Raw genomic sequence first — 19,960 nt, 5'->3', positions numbered from 1 at the left:
AAGCTTCATAAACCTCCCACACAAAAACATAGTTTGACAATAAAAAAAATCATAATTTCACTCAACAGAACAGCAACAATGCAAAAATATCACCCATTTTACAAACAATTTTGTTAATTAATACATCTTCTTCGCGACCGGCGCATGCACGTCTGTGCGGGTGTAAAAGAAGCTCAATAGTAGTACGCTGGTCTTTCACACGGCGATGTGGGTTCGAACCCTGTTCAGAGCAGTATGAGAAACAATGCAGCTGAAAGAGAGAGAATACAATTGGTAGACAAAGCTGAGCTGTTTTTGATTGACAGCTATATGAACACCAATTATTGCATCTTGCCATTTTGCCATCATTTTGCTTGGGGGCCCCTGATTGGTTGGGGTTGAAATCCCTTTTTGCACGTGTGCGACAGATTTTTTATTATTTTTTTTTTTAAGTCAAGTAAAATTGGCGCACAGTACAGCGATACTCTTATAGTACATGTTACTGTAAGACTTGTATCTGGCCTTTACACAATGATACATTAGTTTGCCTTTCAGAATATTTTAAAATTTTGCAGCTCTTTGACTACTTTGTGACATGGGTTCTCCTTATCTTCAGATAAATGCTCTGCGAGTAGCTATCAACCGTCTAGCGTGTGAAGGGCCCAGTGGCACCCTGCATCTGGGTTCTGACAGGATTGGCCAACTGCAAGAGGACTGTCGGGAGCGCCTCAAGAGGTCCCACTCTCACACTTGCACACATCAGTCAGAAAAATATAAAAATGTGTGTTTCATATCTGCGTTGTATAGCTTGTTCACTAAATCTCCTCCGAGGGAAGCTGTCACTCCAGTGTACTATGACAAAGCAGGAAAATGGAACCAGGTATGGTGTTCTTTAATGCTTTTGCATTCCAATGTGTATTTTCAAATAGTTAATTAGGCCTTTGATACAGTATGTTGTGTCTTTTTCTGTGTGCTCTGGTTCTACAGGTTGATCCTTCCCTCAAGGTGGACATCACTGAGGTCAGAGCTGGGAACACAAGAGGTTTTTTACAGCTGCATCCTGTCATTCTTCTCAACTGAAAAGTTTACCTGTGTGAATTTGGACACCCTTATTATTGCAAATAGTTAAATTACTGCCATTCGTTTCTGTTACGTTTGTGCTGTCAAAATTTCCGTTAGTGCTGTTAGGGTTTTTAAGTTATTCTAAACTACATTTTCTGACCAGTGACATCATCCAGCTCATCCAACTTGTCAAAAAGTCAAAGTTATTATGTTAACGGTTTATTGTTTATAACCTGCCCCCCCACCTTGTCAAAATCTCCCCAAACTTCTCCCATTTGTTTGTGCTACACTTGTGCTTTAAAATTGTCTACCAAATCTACCATACCTTATAGATAACAACATAAAACCTGAAATAGACCAAATCATTTTGCAGCACACACGTTTGGGGAGATTTTGACAAAGTGGAGTGGCTGGTTGTTAATAACATAAAAAAAAACTTTAACAGACAAAAACGTTTTGGAGCACAAACACAGCATAGCACAAAAGTTTTGGGATATTTTGATGTTTTTATAAAAACGAAAGGGAAAAGGTGGGCGCGGGGGTCACTCGTCAGAAAATGTATTTTAGAATAACCTAAAAACCGTAAAGGCACAAACAAAAAAATTATTGCCACATACAAATGGCAGTGTTATTTTAATATTTGCAAAGCATTGGGGCTAATGTTTACCATTTTCATTTCACGTGTTTGTCAGAAGTGTTACTTTACTGAACCAGTGTGACTTGAGATTCAGTGGTACAGAAGATTCCGTTACTTTATTTTTAGCATGTACAAATATGTATGGGTGATCTTTGTACAGATACTTCTATATTTTGTCAGATCTTGGATTAGATTTGTTATAGGTATTCATTATGTTACTGTTGTTCAGCAGTGGGTCAATAAATATCTGGTTGCAACAGAATCGGCTTCCGAGTCACTCACAACACACACACATTTACAGTACTACAAAGTGGTGTGTCTGTACCGTTGTCTTTTCAGAACTCCCAAGTTTCAAAAAACTATTTATTTCCTGTGTCCTGTCAACCTGTGTAGTCTTTGATTGTTGCCACTCACGTGGTCGGGTTCCTTCATCACCAACAGGTACATGACCATCAGTAAGCCGACCAAGGAAATGGTATCCATCAAGGTACATTTATTTTTCTTATTCTGGTAATTAAATACATAGTGTAAGTGCAAATAGTAAGAGTCCAGGGTCTACAGAACTACAGAGTATAGTAGAACATAGTACAAAGTTTGACAGTTATTCAAACAAGTTTAGTATCAGCAGATACTCCTTGTCTTCATAGTAGTTGTACAACAGTACCCATAATATGAGCGGGTGTATTGTTCCCTATTGGTATACAAAAGCAAAAACCCTACAAATACCACATCTAAGACGCATATTCTTAAATTAGTTTGTGCTTGGAAACACCAAAAGGAAATTATTGTTGATATTTATATATATTGACATATACTGAGAGAAGCCCCATCTGCTTACTTGAACATGAAGCAGCAAACATTGGCAACGGAGCAAGACTGTGACCACTTCAGCTTAATCATTTATTTTTTGTGCCACACCAATTAGTTTGTGGTGAGCACTGCAAAGCAAAACTCTAGCGTGGCCTTCAAAAAACATCACAAAAGATATCAAATATTTACCCAAGGCTTGACTTCATGCACTTTAGAATAAGCAACACAAAAAATGTCTTATTCTTTTTTAGTTTTTGGAGTTGTGAACGTGTCTACCTAGTGCTGTTTATGTGTGATGGTGTGTTAGTGTGTACATGGCAGGGTGAAGGCTTCTTCAGTGGATGCTTTCAGAGAACACCAAGATGACAAAAGCATGACGCCCCACGTGACGGTGACCAGGCTCTTAAAGGGTGAGTGAGCCTCTTCCGTGAGTCAACTGAGTTCTACTCCTCCTTTCTTTTGGCCCCAGGGATCTTTGCTTGGATCCTGGACACAGATAACAAGTAGCAATTGCATGTTTTCAAATAGGATTACAATGTCCGTGGCTGCAAAGCGCCCGCTGCTCTATCCTCTCTATTTATGGAACGCAATATAGTCTACATGTTCGGTCTTACTAAATTAGGAAAATGAATTCTAAAACTGCATGTCTGGCAACAGTAGAGGGCTATTTTTACACTTGGATTGTGTCCAGCAAATGACAGAAGGTTCATTTGCTGCAAAGAATAGTATGAATGAAACACTCACTTTCCCACCACACAGTTGACGTGGGTCCGTATTAGTCCAACATATTGATCAATCTGTGCCTGAAGTGGAAGAAAAAGTTTCTAAAATTTGGGGTACCATTTTTACTGTATTTTGAAGTTTTAAGGCACACAATCCTTACCTGATGTCTCTCATAGACCACTGGCATGGTAAACATGGAGACCACAGCTGTAAGCGCATAAAACAAACCGTAAGGAAACCAAGATCTTGTAAAATAAACATCCACAACTACAGTACACGTTCAGCAATTATAGCACCTAACACACTGAAAAGACTGCCCCACTTACGATTACATAAAAGAGCTAATAATATCTGTAGTGTATTCAGTTCACATCTATCACTCTCGATTTAAATATGTATGTACCACAAAATAATGGTCATGAAGTCAATGCTGGTGGGCGAATGAGACATTGTGAGTCACGGTGACCTCACCTAGGATGAGCAGTGTCAGTCCGTTGAAGAGAGCGCCAACATAGGTCAGGAGCCACATCAGCACAGCAAACTAAACAAAAATATGTTTTAAGATTTACAGTAAGTTTTATTCCTTTCATAGGTCGATAATGAAATTCACAAGAAATTGTTCCATGAGCTATGTTTCCACCATACTCGTCACTCTGGGAATACTGGAGATTGTGAAGAGGCGATGGTGAGCCATGTACAGTAAATAGTGCCACCCGTTTGATACCATACCACTGCTGTTGGCATCTTAATGGAGTGCCAAAAGGTGGGATGGTACCGGTCAGTAACTTTGGTCCTCTTTTTCTGACGTCACTGTATTGCTTGGCGGAAACAAGGCTTAAGGAAATATTATGCACCAGTGCCAAAAGTAGGAAAAAAAGGATGCAAACCTTCAATGAGTCGATCAGATCTTGAACGAGGAAAAGCCGGCGCAGCTCCCTCATGCAGGTGTTGGTGTAAACCAGGATCTTTTCGGCATATTTGCTAATTTGGTCCTGGGATAGAGAGATTTCCATCTCCAGGTAGGCTCTGGATGTAATGTAAAGGGGAGGAAAGATGATTTGTTGATATGTGGACCTGTTGAATGGAAGGCACTGTTTGTGTGGTGGTGATGGTTCACTCACTTGAAAGGATGCCCTTCATCGGTTTTCTGCACAGCCTGGAGCACAGATTTGTAGATGCGGAAGCTGATGGTGGCAGAGAGGGCGGCTAGGGCTAAGTACGCCCCGACGCTGACCACGCTAAACTGGGTCAAGGAGAAGAGGAGCAGAAGCACGCTGCTGAACACGGCCCCCGACTGCTTTACATTTCTCCAGTAGAGCAGGTCAATAGCTTTAGGGGGAAGGGTGACATAGACAAACAGGGTTAGGACCCACAAACCCTGTCATTTCTTCACTGGACACTTTGATAGGTAGTAATCAGTGAGCCACTTTAGCAGCGGAGGCTACACAAACCCCCAACTGAGGCAAACACATGGAGTATGTTCAAACCTCAATGTCCTTCAGCTGTTGCTTGGTTGTGGTCAAAACACATTTTTATTCCTCAAAATTCCATCCTACAGTGTATGATGTATAAGTATCTACTGTACATTCCCCCCATTTTGATGAGATAACAGATGATCATGGTACGTTTATCACCATGAGCACCTGGTGCGCTCTCATATGTACATAAACATCCACTCCAAATAAACCAAACTGGGTAGCCATACTGCAGTTGAGGGTACGTCTGCACAATTTGCGGGGGGTGGGGGAATTAATGATTGACCTGTGGTTGGCAAAATATTGGAGCACAATCAGTTTTTTTAGATAACTGTTTAGTTTGACATGGTCACACTGATAAGCAACTCAGTGATGGATGACGACACTTCAAGAAGGAACTTGATACTCCAAATATAACCATGCTTTCCAATATTTGCAGTTAGCGCTCCAGAGGATGGGATCAGATGTTATAAAAATTTTATTATTACCTCCCCTAAAGTCCCCGCCTCACCAATAACCTGTTGACAATGTATCCACTGGTGTTGACCAGCGATGAGGTTTTGGGTGCAAGCAGAACCTTGTCATGATAATGTGTCGAGGAGAGAACTGCTTGTGAGACAAATCCCTCGGTTGCCTTTCTTGTCCTCCCTAAGCTGTCCAACTGCTTTTTTGCCTGCTCTAATTTTAGCCATGGACCTGTGAACTGCATAGTGGCGACGGCCATCTTTGCTTTATCTGTAGAGTCCAAAGAGGGCCGGCCATACTGACGGTCTCTTTAAACGCAATTTGGCAATGTGGGCGCACAATGTAACTGACCCCACTACTTTCAAATAATGTGTGTACTATTATCTTCTCAGGAAGCAGCAATGTTGCATATCTATGAAATGAACGTCATCAGGAGGTGTGGGAAGATCCACCATCACTCACTGTGAAGCCAAACTGAGCTTATTGGAGATGCTGTGAGAGGAGCACACATGCACAGGTGGGAAGCCTCATTCATTAGTTGTACACTTCACACACAACACACAGAAGCCAAAGCAGCTGCCACACATACACTGCAGACACACAACCTTTAGCTTAGTTTAGTTGAAGCGTGTACTGACCTGCGGCTCCCATGGCTGAGCAGGGAAAGAAGCAGCTGCTTTATTCACAGACAAAAGGAGAGCATTGGCCGAGTGCGGTTGGAGGGCCGTCTGTGTGATCCCCCTCCTCTGCACAGGAGAGGAGGAACTCCAATCACGGTAGCCTATCAGCAACTGTCTGATGAACGACAGTGCTTTAAGGGGGGCCTCTATTGGACTAGGTTGCTCAAGAAGCACTGTGGTCCTTTAAGCTCAGGTAGCACCACGGATAACGTGCAGAAGCACAAAATCAACACTTAAAACTAGCTTTCACATGTAAAAAAACACATTGTATACACTGTAGCCATGATCCACTGCTACATCACAATGGCCTGGTGGCAAGAGTCTGCCGAGCACCTGCCTGATGCAGTTACCATGGCTACTGTGCTCCATTTTATCACGCAGAGGAGGGAGGGAAAAGAGACGTTCCTTTGGGAACAGAGATTAACATGGTTTGAATCGGGGGGATACACAGGAACCTAATGAGTGTGTGCACCCCGTTAAAGACAGCCACTCCCTTTAACTGGAGCACAAAGGAACAAAGACGGGTTAACAGGGAGGTCTGTTAATCTTCACATGACAAAACCTGCATGTTTCAAAGAAAACGGGAAGCGGTCTATTTTAGATTTAGTGAAAATTAAGTGCCTGTGCTTTGTTTTAATGCAATAACTGAACTACACAGACAAAAGTGTTTTCATTTCATACAGAATGAACATTAAGCCACTGTTGGTCAGGCACTGTCCGCGGACTTCCACCTATCATAATCACACACACAGAAAACCAGAGCCAATGATTATCACCCGTGACAAGAACATGAATCTCACTCCTTTTTTTTCTGTAGTGAAACTAGTTTAGCCTGACCTCATTAAATCACTGAAGACATCCCTGTGGCCTCAAACAAGTCATTAGCCCGGGTGGGCAAACATGCAATAGGACTTCTGCTGCCAAGCAATTTTCTATCTTAAGCTTGTGTGCCTTAAAATATCAAAATTTCACATTATATATAAAACATGGACAGATACACACTTAACCACCATAATATAGATACACCTGCATAATCTGACATCCAATCTAAGAGCTGTATCCAAATGGTGCATTTAATAATGATGTAGGTGTGAAGTGAAGTGAATTATATTTATATAGCGCTTTTCTCTAGTGACTCAAAGCGCTTTACATAGTGAAACCCAATATATAAGTTACATTTAAACCAGTGTGGGTGGCACTGGGAACAGGTGGGTAAAGTGTCTTGCCAGAGGACACAACGGCAGTGACTAGGATGGCGGAAGCGGGAATCGAACCTGGAACCCCCAAGTTGCTGGCACGACCACTCTACCAACCGAGCTATGCCGCCCCATTAGGTGTACCTAATGTTGTGGCTGGTAGTTTAGTCATGGCAGCAACAATACAACACTATCAATTAGTGTTTTTACATTGAATTCATCTTAATTTGTGGATGCAATAGAAAGAATAAAAAATCCTGATGAAAATTTTAATCTTTATTGACAAAATTGATAATCTAATTCATATCATTATGTAATTCACAACTTAATTAGTTTTTGAGAACTTTATTATTTATGGATTTAAATTGTGTACAAATTGAGAACAGGAAGTGAATAAATGTGTTAGTATTTTTTATGAACTGGGAATGGAGTAAGATTAAATAAACTCTGCTACCTCATACTCTTTTTCGGACATGTTATGAGAAACTGGAAAAATGTAACGTATCATATTGTAACTGAATGCGTGTTTGGAATAAGTTTAAAGGGGAACTGCAGGTTTTTTAGAATTGTTTCTATCATGCACAATCCTTATGTAAGACAAGAACACATGTTTTTTTTAATGCATTCTAAATAGTAAATAAATTCGATCAAAAGTCTGCTTACAATGGAGCCTATGGAAGTCGCTCTATTCTGCCTATAAAAGACTTTAAAAACATCAAAACACATCCATTGGGGTTTTATATACATGATGTAAGTATACATATGTACTGTAGTAACGGGAACATTAATATTAACATTTAATATTTACATATTTTGATCATTTTAAGCATATGTGGCGCATTAATTTTAAAAAAGCATTACAAAGCTCGCTTCCCCCCCCCCCCCCCCCCCCACTACATCACTAATTTCTACTTGCTGCAGACTTCATGAGAACCAACAAACATTAATTACAGTGTATTATCGGCTGTCATTAGGATGCCGACTGACAGAATGTTGTTATATTCCCGTTTTAGATGAAAAATTACTCATAACCCTAACAAAGAAAAGGGGACTGAAACCAAGCATCTTTTCGTGTCGTTTCGACATTGCCGGGTCTAAATTGGCTTTCAAAATGTACCAACATGTCTGATTATATTTTCGTCTTTCTACTAGCTAGGTGAGAGGCATGATTTATGATCTGGAATAAACTTTCACAAGCAAAGGAAACGAGGAAGCACCTTACCACTCGATTCCTCTTTTAAATAGAAAATTACTCCTAATCCTCACGATGAAAAGGGGGTAACCCAGCGTCTTTTCTTGTCGTTCTCGCCATTTCCAGGTATAAATTGGCTGTCAAAGTGTACCAACATGTCGCATTACATCTTTGTCCTTCTACTATCTAGGTGAGAGGCATGATTTATGATCTAGAACAGTGGTCCCCAACCTTTTTGTAGCTGGGGACCGGTCAACGCTTTAAAATTTGTCCCACGGACCGTATTATTTTTTTAAAAAAATTTTTCATAAAGAAATACAATCATGTGTGCTTACAGACTGTATCCCTGCAGACTGTATTGATCTTTATTGATATATAATTATATAATATAATAATTAAAAACAAAAACAATTTTTTTGTTTGTTTGTTTTTTTAAATTTCTTGCGCGGCTCGGTACAGCGCGGCCCGGTGGTTGGGGACCACTGATCTAGAATACACTTTCACGTGCAAAGGAAACAAAGAAGCACCTTCCCACTCGATGATGTAAACATTGGCAGACACACTAGTGATCACGGCGCCGCTATAGTTTGTCTGCGTTAGCACTTATGACAATATCACTAATACTTGGTTAATATTCAAGTCACGAAATGTAAATGAAGTTGACTTTTAATAAAGGACCTCCCATTGACTCCGCTGTAAGCAGACTTTTATTTACGTTTATTTACCAGTTAGAATGCATAACGGCCCACCCCCGCCCCAAAAAAACATGTCGTCATGTCTTTTATCATGATTGTGAACGAGAGCCAAAATTCTCCAAATAAAGTGCAGTTCTCCTTTAAACCATAACCATCATTTCCTCCTGGCCAATTCATATTATTTCCGACTCATGCATCAACATGACAAGCAGTGAGCATTCGTGTCATATCACTATAGAATATCTAAACATCTCATCACTCATTTATGGAAATGAACTGAAAATAAAACCACATATTTCTTTGGTTAAATCTTACATATATGCAGCAGAGAATCATCCAAAGCACTTAATTACTTAATTGCACTTAATTGGTGATGTGTTTGCCACATTTAATATTGCTTGTATGGGAAATTTGAATGTGCAGTACATGGGTTCAGTATTTTGAGATCCTGTCATGACGGCTGTATTAATATAAACACTTGTGGTCAGATAACAGCAGTGAGACAGTTTCAGGGCATACACAATGACTAAGCATAAATACTGTAATGGCTGATGGTGTTTATTTACTAAACCGCAGAGAGTATCAGGCATCTATCAGGGGTAAGGTGTTTATAAGGGTGAAAGATCACATTTTTCTAATAAAATGATGTACATTATAATTAAATGTCAGATGTATTCAAATGGACAGTGCACCCAGGGATTAGTTGGGGCCCAGCACCTATCAGGTCTGGAGGTCAGTCTTTAAGGAAATACTCGCTGATGTGATGATGCTAATCATTTGGCTGTAAATGCATCCTATAGGTGGTCGCTTGACACAGACATCAATCTGTTACAAATTCAACTTGCTCATTCACACGCAGAACTAATTATTTTGGCATTAGAAACTTGTAAGATCAAAATCTAAAATCTGAGTGTAGAAGAAAGGATGTCATTTTCTCACATGGTCCCTTTTTGTTTTTTAACCCCTCCCCAAAGTGTCATGGTAGCCAAGGAGATAGGGCTGATGTAATGGTGATGGGTGTGCCCTGGTTACCATAGAGACAGTCTTGTCTGTGCGGGCCCTTGTGCACGACGCAACACTAAAAGATGGTGCCTACGCCATGTAAGAGTAGCACCACTTCACGCTTGCTAAATAACAAATGTCTTACCTCCTTATCAACATGAACATCTGTCAGCAAGCTGCTGTGTATACATGCAATACATCTCACACCTATGCTCTTCCTTTGTTTTGTGCACAGTGCACACACACACAGCACAATTGATGTGACATCAGGGTGTGTCCGTGCACATTGATCGATACTATAACAAATGCACACATGCAAAGCACAATCAACACGGCTCATGCACAAGGGTAATGGTTTTTGATGTTTGAGCTACATCAACCAGAAACAAAAAAATCAAAATACAAAAATCCAAGCAAGTACCCTGGCCCTTCCAGCTGCTCCAGGAGCTTTCCTTCTTGGTCACGTCTGCAGCGGCCTGCATTCTGGTGAACACTTTTGTCCCTGTTCTATTTTTCTTTCTGGCTCTTTATGGTGTCCGCTTGCTTCGTTGTGCACCTCCTCTGTGCAGAAAAGGCATGAATGGAGGGAAAAGGATGCAAGAGCGCAACCGAGGCAACAAAGAGGGAGAGCGGGAAAACGGGAGGGAGGGTGCTAGGATGGATGGAGAGGCTTTCCGGATGCTGACGACTGGTGGAGCTCTCACAATGATGCTGTGAATCCACAGGGGCGGGAAATGTGTGTGTGCTAGCAGGGGAGGAGGGTGGCAAACTGTAAACACAGTCGCTGCTGCAGCAAAACAGCCATGCAATACATAGCCAACAGGGCCAAGAGGGTGCACGGGGGTAAGGCTTTTGGTCTTAAAAGAGATGATAGCCTAGCTTTTCACAACAAAAGCCCAGCCCAGAGCTTCTAACAGACACAAGGTGTGGGAGGCTGGTGCTCTGTCGAACTTTCAAAGCATTATATCTAGTGTAGGATAATGATATTGGCTCTGGAAATAGATCTTAAAATTATGGGTTATCATTTTAGTGTGTGAATTTTGTCTGTCTGTGTTGGCCCTGCGATGAGGTAGCGACTTGTCCAGGGTGTACCCCGCCTTCCGCCTGAATGCAGCTGGGATAGGCTCCAGCCACCCCCGCAACCCCGAGATGGACAATCGGTAGAAAATGGATGGATGGATGGCATTTTGGTAAACACGAAAGCTGCTATGAGTATTTAAAAACTTGAAAATGCCTACCCCTGTGCAGGATGAATATGTAAGACAACCTGAGCTGACTGTATTTAAAGTGAATGCTTCAAATAGCTCCCCATGATGACTTACTGAGAAGTGCTTCTTATTCAATAATTCATACAAGAAGACATGCATTGTGCATGCGAGCTAGAGCACAACACTCTTTGTTTATTGCCTTGAGGATGTCCGACTCCTCCAGAGGAGTTACCGCAAATGGAACGTAAACTGCGCCTGAGTCATACATGAAATGCAAGAGAAACTGCCAGTCACGATGGTGTGATCACTGAAGAATGATGTATACTGAAGGTGCTAACATACGACGCTTTTAGAAGAGCCCACCCCTGCCCCCTGCAGGCGACCGCACCTCACACCTTCTGTTCACTGCAGCCTTCCTGCTGCCAACACCCCCTTAACAAAAAAGGAAAAAACACATCTCTCTGAGCCAGGCTGAGGGCCCCCACCCCCATTGTTGCCATGGCAACTGAGGATGAAGCACCAATCATTCTAATGCTGAACAAAGATACACTGCGCCCTCTAGCAGTGGAAAAACATACATGTGACCTGTTTTTGTTTTTCCAGAACATTCTGTGAGAAAACAAAACAGATGGAGTTATCAGTAGAATTTAAAAACATTTATCACACCAAATACCTTATGTTGGACTTGGAAGTGGTTATATCCATCTTCTTTGTTAAGAGGCTGAATCCCGCACCAAAAAAACATTTCATAGCTGACAAACAATATGATATACAAGCATGATCCCTCAAGACGCCTAAGGAGTCTGCCCCACTTTTGACATCCTGAGATTATGTAAACTGGGCCAGAAAGAACAGGCAATAGTTAAAAAAATAGACAATTTGACATGAAATGGGCAGCTTAAACTGAGTGAATTCCATTTGACTGTTTGTCTTACCTAATTCCAGGATTTAAAGTCATTTAAGGCGCCAGATGCATTCTCTCTGTGCCTCTGAATTGCATTCATTGTACACTGACAGACAAGAACACTTTTCCAAGGGTTTGCAATTCTGTTTGTTCATGTCTGCCTTTTTTGCATGGTCAGTATAAGATGTAAATCAAGGACTCTGCTTTTTCTCCATCATATGCACCACTAGGGGGAAGCAGACTCACAAAATGGACTTCCCACACACCCCTGGCACAGAGGAGCACAGCAGCTGGGTAAGGTCTTACCACTCAACAAGATGGTGTAGTTTGTGACCTTGTCAACGCAACAACGCGCGTGCAGTAGCTTGCAGGATGTAAATAAAATCTGTGTGTTTGTGTTGTTTTAGCCATTCATTCATGCGCCAACACAGTTTTGCAATCCTAATTTGCAAATATTTAAAAAATAAGTTCCTAATGGGAATGTGGAAAAAATGTCTGCATTCTTTCAAAGTTGTTCTATGTATGACACAACCATGACAACTATGGGGGACTACAGGCAGTATTTGTACCTCTCCTCCCACGGTGTAGATTTACTGCACTTGAACTGTAAACATCTGAGATGTATTACTTGCACATGTCAACATTTTAATCTGCATATAAGGGTATTAGTGTCGCCTGGTGCCTGGGCTATAGTCTAATTATAACATTTTACAGCTGTGGCTGTAGGCAACCTTCTGATATACAGTAGTTATCTTCACAAGATGCCAAAAGCCTGCTATGGCCTTGTGGTTAGAGTGTCCGCCCTGAGATCGGTAGGTTGTGAGTTCAAACCGTGGCCGAGTCATACCAAACAATATAAAATGGGACCCATTACCTCCCTGCTTGGCACTTAGCATCAAGGGTTGGAATTGGGGGTTAAATCACCAAAATTATTCCCGAGCGTGGCCACAGCTGCTGCTCACTGCTCCCCTCACCTACCAGGGGGTGGAACAAAGAGATGGGTCAAACGCAGAGGACAAATTTCACCACACCTAGTGTGTGTGTGACTATCAGTGGTACTTTAACTTTTAACTTAAATAACTGCATTGTAGGTTGAGTATGAGTGGTCAGCATACAGCCGCTTTATCTCGCTACGCTTACTCTTTTGTATGTTTGTTACTCATGCTTGTTACACTTGCCATACATAGGCGGTATTAATGACGACTGAGCAGTTTGCTCCTTAACAGCAGCAACAGAACCAATGTTGTGATACTGATGTGCAATATACTCTTTAACAAAAGAAGCTATGACCACACTTTCTCATGAACTCCAAATCATTACTTAAGTGTAAAAAAATATGTTATTAGGACTGTCAAAGTTCAGGTGTTAACACGTGTGATTAATCACATAAAATACTGAATTAATATAAAGCTGTCAATGCATGTGGGAAAAAAAATTGTGTTATTATAATATTATTATATTATATTAGTATTATTTGCAGATGATACAACTGTGTTTTGTCCAGGAGAGAACACACAGAAGCTAATACAAATAATAACAGAAGAAATTAACAAACGAAAAAGATAGTTTGACAAAAACAGACACTGCATATTGAGTTGTTTGAGTGTGTTTACTACATTATCGATTAGTAAATGTGCCTTGTTTGCAAAACGATTGCAAAGACTTTCAAAATGTGCACTTAATTCTTACTATACTTTATGTGACCAGGTTTTGAGCAAATCAATGACTTGCAGTTCAGTTAAACATTTAAAAAACGTTCCTATATGATAGATATTGTGACTACATAATTGTATTCGTGTTCAAATATTGGTGTATTTTGTTAAGCAAATTTGATTTATGCAACCAAATAATAACCAGTGATTAATCATGATTAATCACAGATCAATAGTGTGATAAATGTGGTTAGAGTGTCCGCCCTGAGATCGGTAGGTTGTGAGTTCAAACCCCGGCCGAGTCATACCAAAGACTATAAAAATGGGACTCATTACCTCCCTGCTTGGCACTCAGCATCAAGGGTTGGAATTGGGGGTTAAATCAACAAAAATTATTCCCTGGCGCGGCCACCGCTGCTGCCCAATGCTCCCCTCACCTCCCAGGGGGTGATCAAGGGTGATGGGTCAAATGCAGAGAATAATTTCGCCACACCTAGTGTGTGTGTGACAATCATTGGTACTTTAACTTAACTTAAATATGATGAATAAATTAATCACTTGACAGCTCTACATTAATCATGTATGAACGCAGCATAATCACGCAATTCATGTTAAGCATACCATTACCTTAACCATGGATGCCTACCTGAAAGGTGGCACGGTTGTTTATGCTGTCAGTGATCTTGACCTGACCTGATTGCCTTTGTGTCAAAATACTGGGGTCTTTTTTAAGTTAAAGGGCAACTATGATGATTTTAATCTACATTTAAAACACTTCCTTGTCGTCATGATCAGTATTTCTTAACCAGCTCTACATAAGGGCCGCCAAAAAATATCTGTTTCTCAGCTGTGGTCCGTATGGGCTGCAGCGGTACTTAGTTGTATACACTTTTCCACCACTTGTGCCAGTACACTGCAAATTATTTGCCACTTGCCAAGATTTACAATTTTATTTCTAGAAATGTCCCTAGTTTTGAGAGCTATTATCATATCTTATTTTAGTCATTGACTTTACATCATAATGTTAATTTTAGCTTGAATAATTATATTTTGTCTATTCTAGTTTAAAATGTCATAATTGAGAAAATAACTATTCAAATAAGATATTTTGGGTTTTCCCAACATAGAACATTGTGTTGAAGGATTCTGCAACATTCCACAGATGCTTAATTCAATTGCAAGTCTAATATGCTTGTTTTCAAAATAAAATTCAATCAATTTTGGGTAAATGTTGCTCTACAGTCACACTATAACTATAACTATAACCCACTTTCTGTGTATGTCAACAGTTTATGTGTGAAGGTGTTTCCTTTAAATTACAAACGAAACCCTCCACGCCCCATCCTCTCCAAAAGTTTTCAAATGTATATATTTTGTAAATGTACACTGTTTAAATCGAATCTTGAAAACTAACATCACTGCTATTCATTTTTGAGACACGGTCGAAAATAAACTTCATAAACAATATATAGATTCACCGGTCAAAATGTAGACTTACTGAGCTGCATAAAGAAAGCAGCTTTTAGCAGCATTAATGTCGCTGCATGTCGCAAAATAATACTTAATACTACCTTCACTTTTATTTCCTCTACCTTCTTATATTTTTTTCTAGTAATGTAACAATGGCGCTGACTTTTTCATCAGAGTTTGGCAGCTATTCCAACTTTGTACTAGTCTGTTTAGACAAAACAATCAAGTATAAAATGTTGTGGACAAATGAACACAGAAGTATTTATTTTCTAGACATCAGAGCAGGTGGGAGGCTATGAAACGTAAGGAATAAGAGGGTAAGGAGGCTGGCTAACAGCAGACACCAGGATGCCCACATAAGTACATCCTTCAATCTGTGATGTCAGTACTGTAATTGGCTACTGTAAAAAAAAATACTGCAAAACACTGCATTCTTAGATGCATCCAAAATTGTGTGCAAGCTCACTCTCAAATACACTGATCTTATGCTTTGGCACTTTGGCATTGTTTAACACAAGTATCCAACATTGTAACAACATTTATAAGTCAGAAAAGAGGAAAACCATCATAAGTCCCCATTAATTTAAATTATGCAATCACATATTTATCTGTGATTGTCATTTACTCCAATCAAAATTATAAAGTGGGATTAATCTGACTGTAACAATTTTGACATCAATAATTATATAAAATTTGTTTTCAAATTTCAGCCGCTTTCCAATTATCACCCAACAATGCAATGTATAATGAAAGCCTTTACAGCAATGCTAATCAACTGGCAGCCAGCGGGGCCAAATCCAGCCCAAGAATGACACCCTTGAATTTAGTTAAAAAAAACTTGGAGAAGACTAACATTTTTGCAGCAGATCCCTAAAAACACTATAGTGCTGTCATATAGACCATCTTTGACTTGTTTTTTGCAGTAGGTCATTGAAAACAGCAGAACAAAGGTACGTTTTTTGGACAGTATAATATTAGTGTTGTTAGTGCAGTAGTGTTTGTCACCCTCACCTTTTTCTTTGTTTAACCCTTTCAGGAGGAAGGAAGCAGCCGACTTCCCAAAGTCTATTTTGCCTTCATTTGTGTTCTTGTCCTCCTGACAGGATCTCTCTGGACGTACCTCTGGGGGAACAGCAGCAGTAGGAGGCTTGGGCTTGTTCAGGCGTTCTTCCTCTGTTTTGACTTGGGTCTTGGCCCTATCTGAGACAGGGGGCTCAGTCGGGGTGATGCGGGCAGGAGGGGCATTGGGAACCAGGGGAGAGGGAGGGCTCACGGCTCCCTGTTTGGAGGCCCCAACGCCCTGCTCTCTCTTCGGGCTCTCCTCTGATGCAGACTCAATGAAGAGGTCGCTGTCAAGCTCCGCCTCTCTTTCTTCACGCAGAATGCTGTAGGTTGTAGGTGGAGCATGGTTTCCAGCCAGGCCAAAACCAACCTTGGACACCGGGGGGTTGTCGAAGGGGCTGCTGGACTGGTTAAAGGCAGCCTTGATTTTAGGAGGCTCAGCAAACGGGTTGCTGCTGGCCTTGGAAAGCTCCTCGGACACCAGCTCTATCTCAGAGTCTCCGGACTCTGCACTGCTACCCTCTTGGTCCCTGTAGCCTGCCTGTGGACCTGGACCACTTTTGGGAGCTGCAGGCTTCACTGGGTCATTGTTGAACATGTCATGAGAGGAGAAGTCTTTTTCTGCTCCCAAAGAAATATGTGGAAAAATGTATTAAAGTCTGCATTAAAAAATAACCAACAGTATGTTTATATTTACGACAGGGGCAAAAGTATTGGGACACTTGGTTGTTTCATAATAAGGAATCAGCTACACTTCCACTCTATTGGGAAGACTTTCTACAAGGTTTGTGCCACTCAAAATTCATATCTATCATCCAGAAGAACTATGTTGAATTAGTTCATCCTTAAGTTTCTTTCACACCACACTTCTCCAAGCATGCCTGTTTGGACCTTTCTTTGTGCACAGGCACAGGACATTTTGAGATTTCTTTAAAATTGTTGAATAATATAATATTGGACCTTTAATTGAGTAAATGTGTGTGTGTGCGCGCTTACGTGTAGGTGACTCATTCGGAGTGGATGCTGGACTTTCATCCTCTGGTTCTGACAGGGTGACAGTAGGAACCCCCCTTAGGCCCACACTCAAAATGTTCTCTCGATCAGCCCCACTGCCCTGCAGGGGGAGCTGCTGAGGCTCAGCCTTGGCTGCTGGTGGCTGCGACTGGGTCAAAGTGATCTTTACAGGACTGGTTGATTGTGGCGTTCCACCCAGATTACGGTAAGAGCGGTAGTCAGACAGTTCCTCATCAGATGGCTCCTCCACATAGGGGAATGAGTGGGAGCCCAGGGCTGGGCCTAAATTCTCTTCCTCCTCTTCTTCTTCATCTCTTCCAGAGTTTTTATCCATGTAGCAGCCTAGTGACTCACTCCCAGTCAATTCTGTGTCCACCAGGCTGTGGTTGTGGTGCTCATCCCCGTGGCTTATATCCATGTAGTTGTACGATTCTGTCTTCTCTAAGCCCATCAGAGACTTGGGCATGTCTTGGGACAGGTCGGACATGGTCTTCTTGGTGCCAGAGTTGAAGCTGTAAGTGTCACTGGAGAAGTGGTCTAAGTCGGGGGAGCCAGAGGAGACCTTCACATGGTCGGACAGGTAGGATGATTCTCGTCCAGATGTGAAGCTTTGATTGGACAGCAGAGAAGTGTACACGTCACCGTCATCATTCATAGGATTCCTAAACAGGCTTGACATGGGGTCACCTATGAGAACATGATGAAAAAGGAGGAAACCAGTTAAAAAGAATAGGCGTAAATTTGACAGCGCTGTGTCACACGGCTGTTAGCGTCATAATCACGCAGCTTTCGTAGTGGCACATAGTCAGACTGGGCGCTCTGTTGTGTAGCTTAGTGAGGGGATGCTTAACAGAGGCTCCTTGTGTGCATGTGTCCACTGTGAAACAAAGGGAGATTGTTCATCTAACAAAAACCCACAGACTGATGTCTAAATCCTGCAGACTGTCTGCAAACTTTGAATCTCTCTGTTACTAAAACCACAATATGATCACGCATGCGCAAATCAGGTTAGGATTTACAAAACTTGTAGCATGCATGTACTGTAGTTGACACTCATAAGCAAACATGCCAAATATGAGAAATGGGGGGTACAGAAGAGTCTGTTTCTGTAGCTTGATATCCAATCTGCAAAATTGTATTAACATATCCTATTATCGTAAAAGGATGATACAATATGTCTTATAATAATGTACAATTAAATTTAGCAAACCACTGAGGTATTGCTAGAGCAACTTGATAAGACGTGTAATGACACTGTCAAATATAGAATTTGATCAAAGTTTTCAGCTAAAATATACCTTTAAGGCAGGGGTCCCCAAAGTACAGCCCGCGTCCAAAATCCGGCCCGCGGTTAGTCCCGAGTAAAAAAAAATAAAAATATTTTTTTCTTTTAAATTATTATTTTTTTAATCTGTCTTTTCAAGCCAATCCATCAATTCATTTTCTACCGCTTGTTACTCTCGGGGTCTCCTAACCGCTCAGGCAAATCATATTGTCTAAAAATGCATTTTCCCATCGATAACATGACGTCATCACGTGCATGCTCTTTCAGTCAATTAGTGCACGAGAGAAAAAAATGGCGAAATTGTTGGGGAAACGTAAAATAGACTCAGAGTTTAGAGTTTTAAAACATCAGTGGACATATGACTTCTTTTTGTTCAGTGTAAGGAAAAGGCAGTTTTTCTAATCTGCAATGAGACAGATAGATAGATAGATAGATAGGTCTTTATTGCCATTGCACAAGTACAACGAAACTTTGTTTTCAGCACAAACCCGTTCAAGATTAGACAAAACAAACAGTGTCCATGGTTACAGAACAGGAACGCTGATGGGTCGCCACAAGGCGCCCCGTAAAAGATGGCAAAAAGGTAAAACGCTGGGGAAGGATGAGTAAAAAAATACAATCTAGACTGGGCTCCTAAGGGGGCCCAGTCTGGAGTGGGAAAAAACCTCCATAGCAAAGCACATATACATATTACAACATACATCTCAAGAAATCTAGCAACAGAGGGAAGGGAATGCGAGGTCATGATGGTAGGCCGCAGCTCTCAGGCGCTGACCATCCATTCATCACCCCTATGGGATTTTGCGTCAAGGGTGTTGGGTTGGGGGCGGGGGGTTGTATGTGTGGCGTATATTTTTGTGGTTGCAAGTGTGTGTGTAAGCCCGTAGTGTGTCTCTGTTCCGCGGCCTTGATGTCTGTGCAGTCGCTAGTCCAAAGTAAACAACAGGTGTGTGTCCATGAGAGACAAGAAGGGAGTTTGTTGTATCTTCGCTGCACTGTACAAACCCTGTTTCCATATGAGTTGGGAAATTGTGTTAGATGTAAATATAAACGGAATACAATGATTTGCAAATCCTTTTCAATCCATATTCAATTGAATACACTACAAAGACAAGATATTTGATGTTCAAACTCATAAACTTTATTTATTTTTTTGCAAATAATAATTAACTTAGAATTTCATGGCAGCAACACGTGCCAAAGTAGTTTGGAAAGGGCATGTTCACCACTGTGTTACATGGCCTTTCCTTTTAACAAAACTCAGTAAACGTTTGGGAACTGAGGAGACACATTTTTTAAGCTTCTCAGGTGGAATTATTTCCCATTCTTGTTTGATGTACAGCTTGAGTTGTTCAACAGTCCGGGGGTCTCCGTTGTGGTATTTTAGGCTTCATAATGCGCCACACATTTTCAATGGGAGACAGGTCTGGACTACAGGCAGGCCAGTCT

At 41.1% G+C, this 19,960-nt stretch overlaps 2 protein-coding genes across 4 annotated transcripts in view; one reads left to right on the top strand and one right to left on the bottom strand.

Annotated features, from left to right (window-relative positions):
- Positions 1–1,940, top strand: part of tdrd9 (tudor domain containing 9) — a 96,649-nt gene extending 94,709 nt beyond the window's left edge. Inside the window, exons 33-35 of the mRNA XM_062042190.1 lie at positions 596–714; positions 787–859; positions 967–1,940. Of these exons, the coding sequence (XP_061898174.1) occupies positions 596–714; positions 787–859; positions 967–1,059 (285 nt within the window). The 3' untranslated portion in view covers positions 1,060–1,940. The remainder of the gene's footprint in view (positions 1–595; positions 715–786; positions 860–966) is intronic.
- Positions 1,941–2,151: 211 nt separating this feature from the next.
- LOC133646626 (reticulon-1-A-like) overlaps positions 2,152–19,960 on the bottom strand; it is a 47,420-nt gene continuing 29,611 nt past the window's right edge. Inside the window, exons 2-9 of one of the 3 annotated variants that reach the window (XM_062042196.1) lie at positions 17,209–17,913; positions 16,162–16,833; positions 4,333–4,540; positions 4,099–4,237; positions 3,683–3,752; positions 3,372–3,418; positions 3,233–3,291; positions 2,152–2,974 (exon numbers count right to left, since the gene is read on the bottom strand). In XM_062042196.1, coding sequence (XP_061898180.1) covers positions 2,932–2,974; positions 3,233–3,291; positions 3,372–3,418; positions 3,683–3,752; positions 4,099–4,237; positions 4,333–4,540; positions 16,162–16,833; positions 17,209–17,913 — 1,943 coding nt within the window. In that variant the 3' untranslated portion in view covers positions 2,152–2,931. Of the gene's footprint in view, positions 2,975–3,232; positions 3,292–3,371; positions 3,419–3,682; positions 3,753–4,098; positions 4,238–4,332; positions 4,541–5,789; positions 5,917–10,337; positions 10,627–16,161; positions 16,834–17,208; positions 17,914–19,960 lie in introns of those variants that run through there. The other 2 variants (XM_062042197.1, XM_062042198.1) reach the window with 2 other exon arrangements.

This window comes from Entelurus aequoreus, linkage group LG03 (genome assembly GCF_033978785.1).
Source record: "Entelurus aequoreus isolate RoL-2023_Sb linkage group LG03, RoL_Eaeq_v1.1, whole genome shotgun sequence".
Lineage (NCBI taxonomy): Eukaryota > Metazoa > Chordata > Actinopteri > Syngnathiformes > Syngnathidae > Entelurus > Entelurus aequoreus.
The sequence above is the reverse complement of the archived record's forward strand: the minus strand, read 5'-3'. Positions and strand labels throughout refer to the sequence as shown.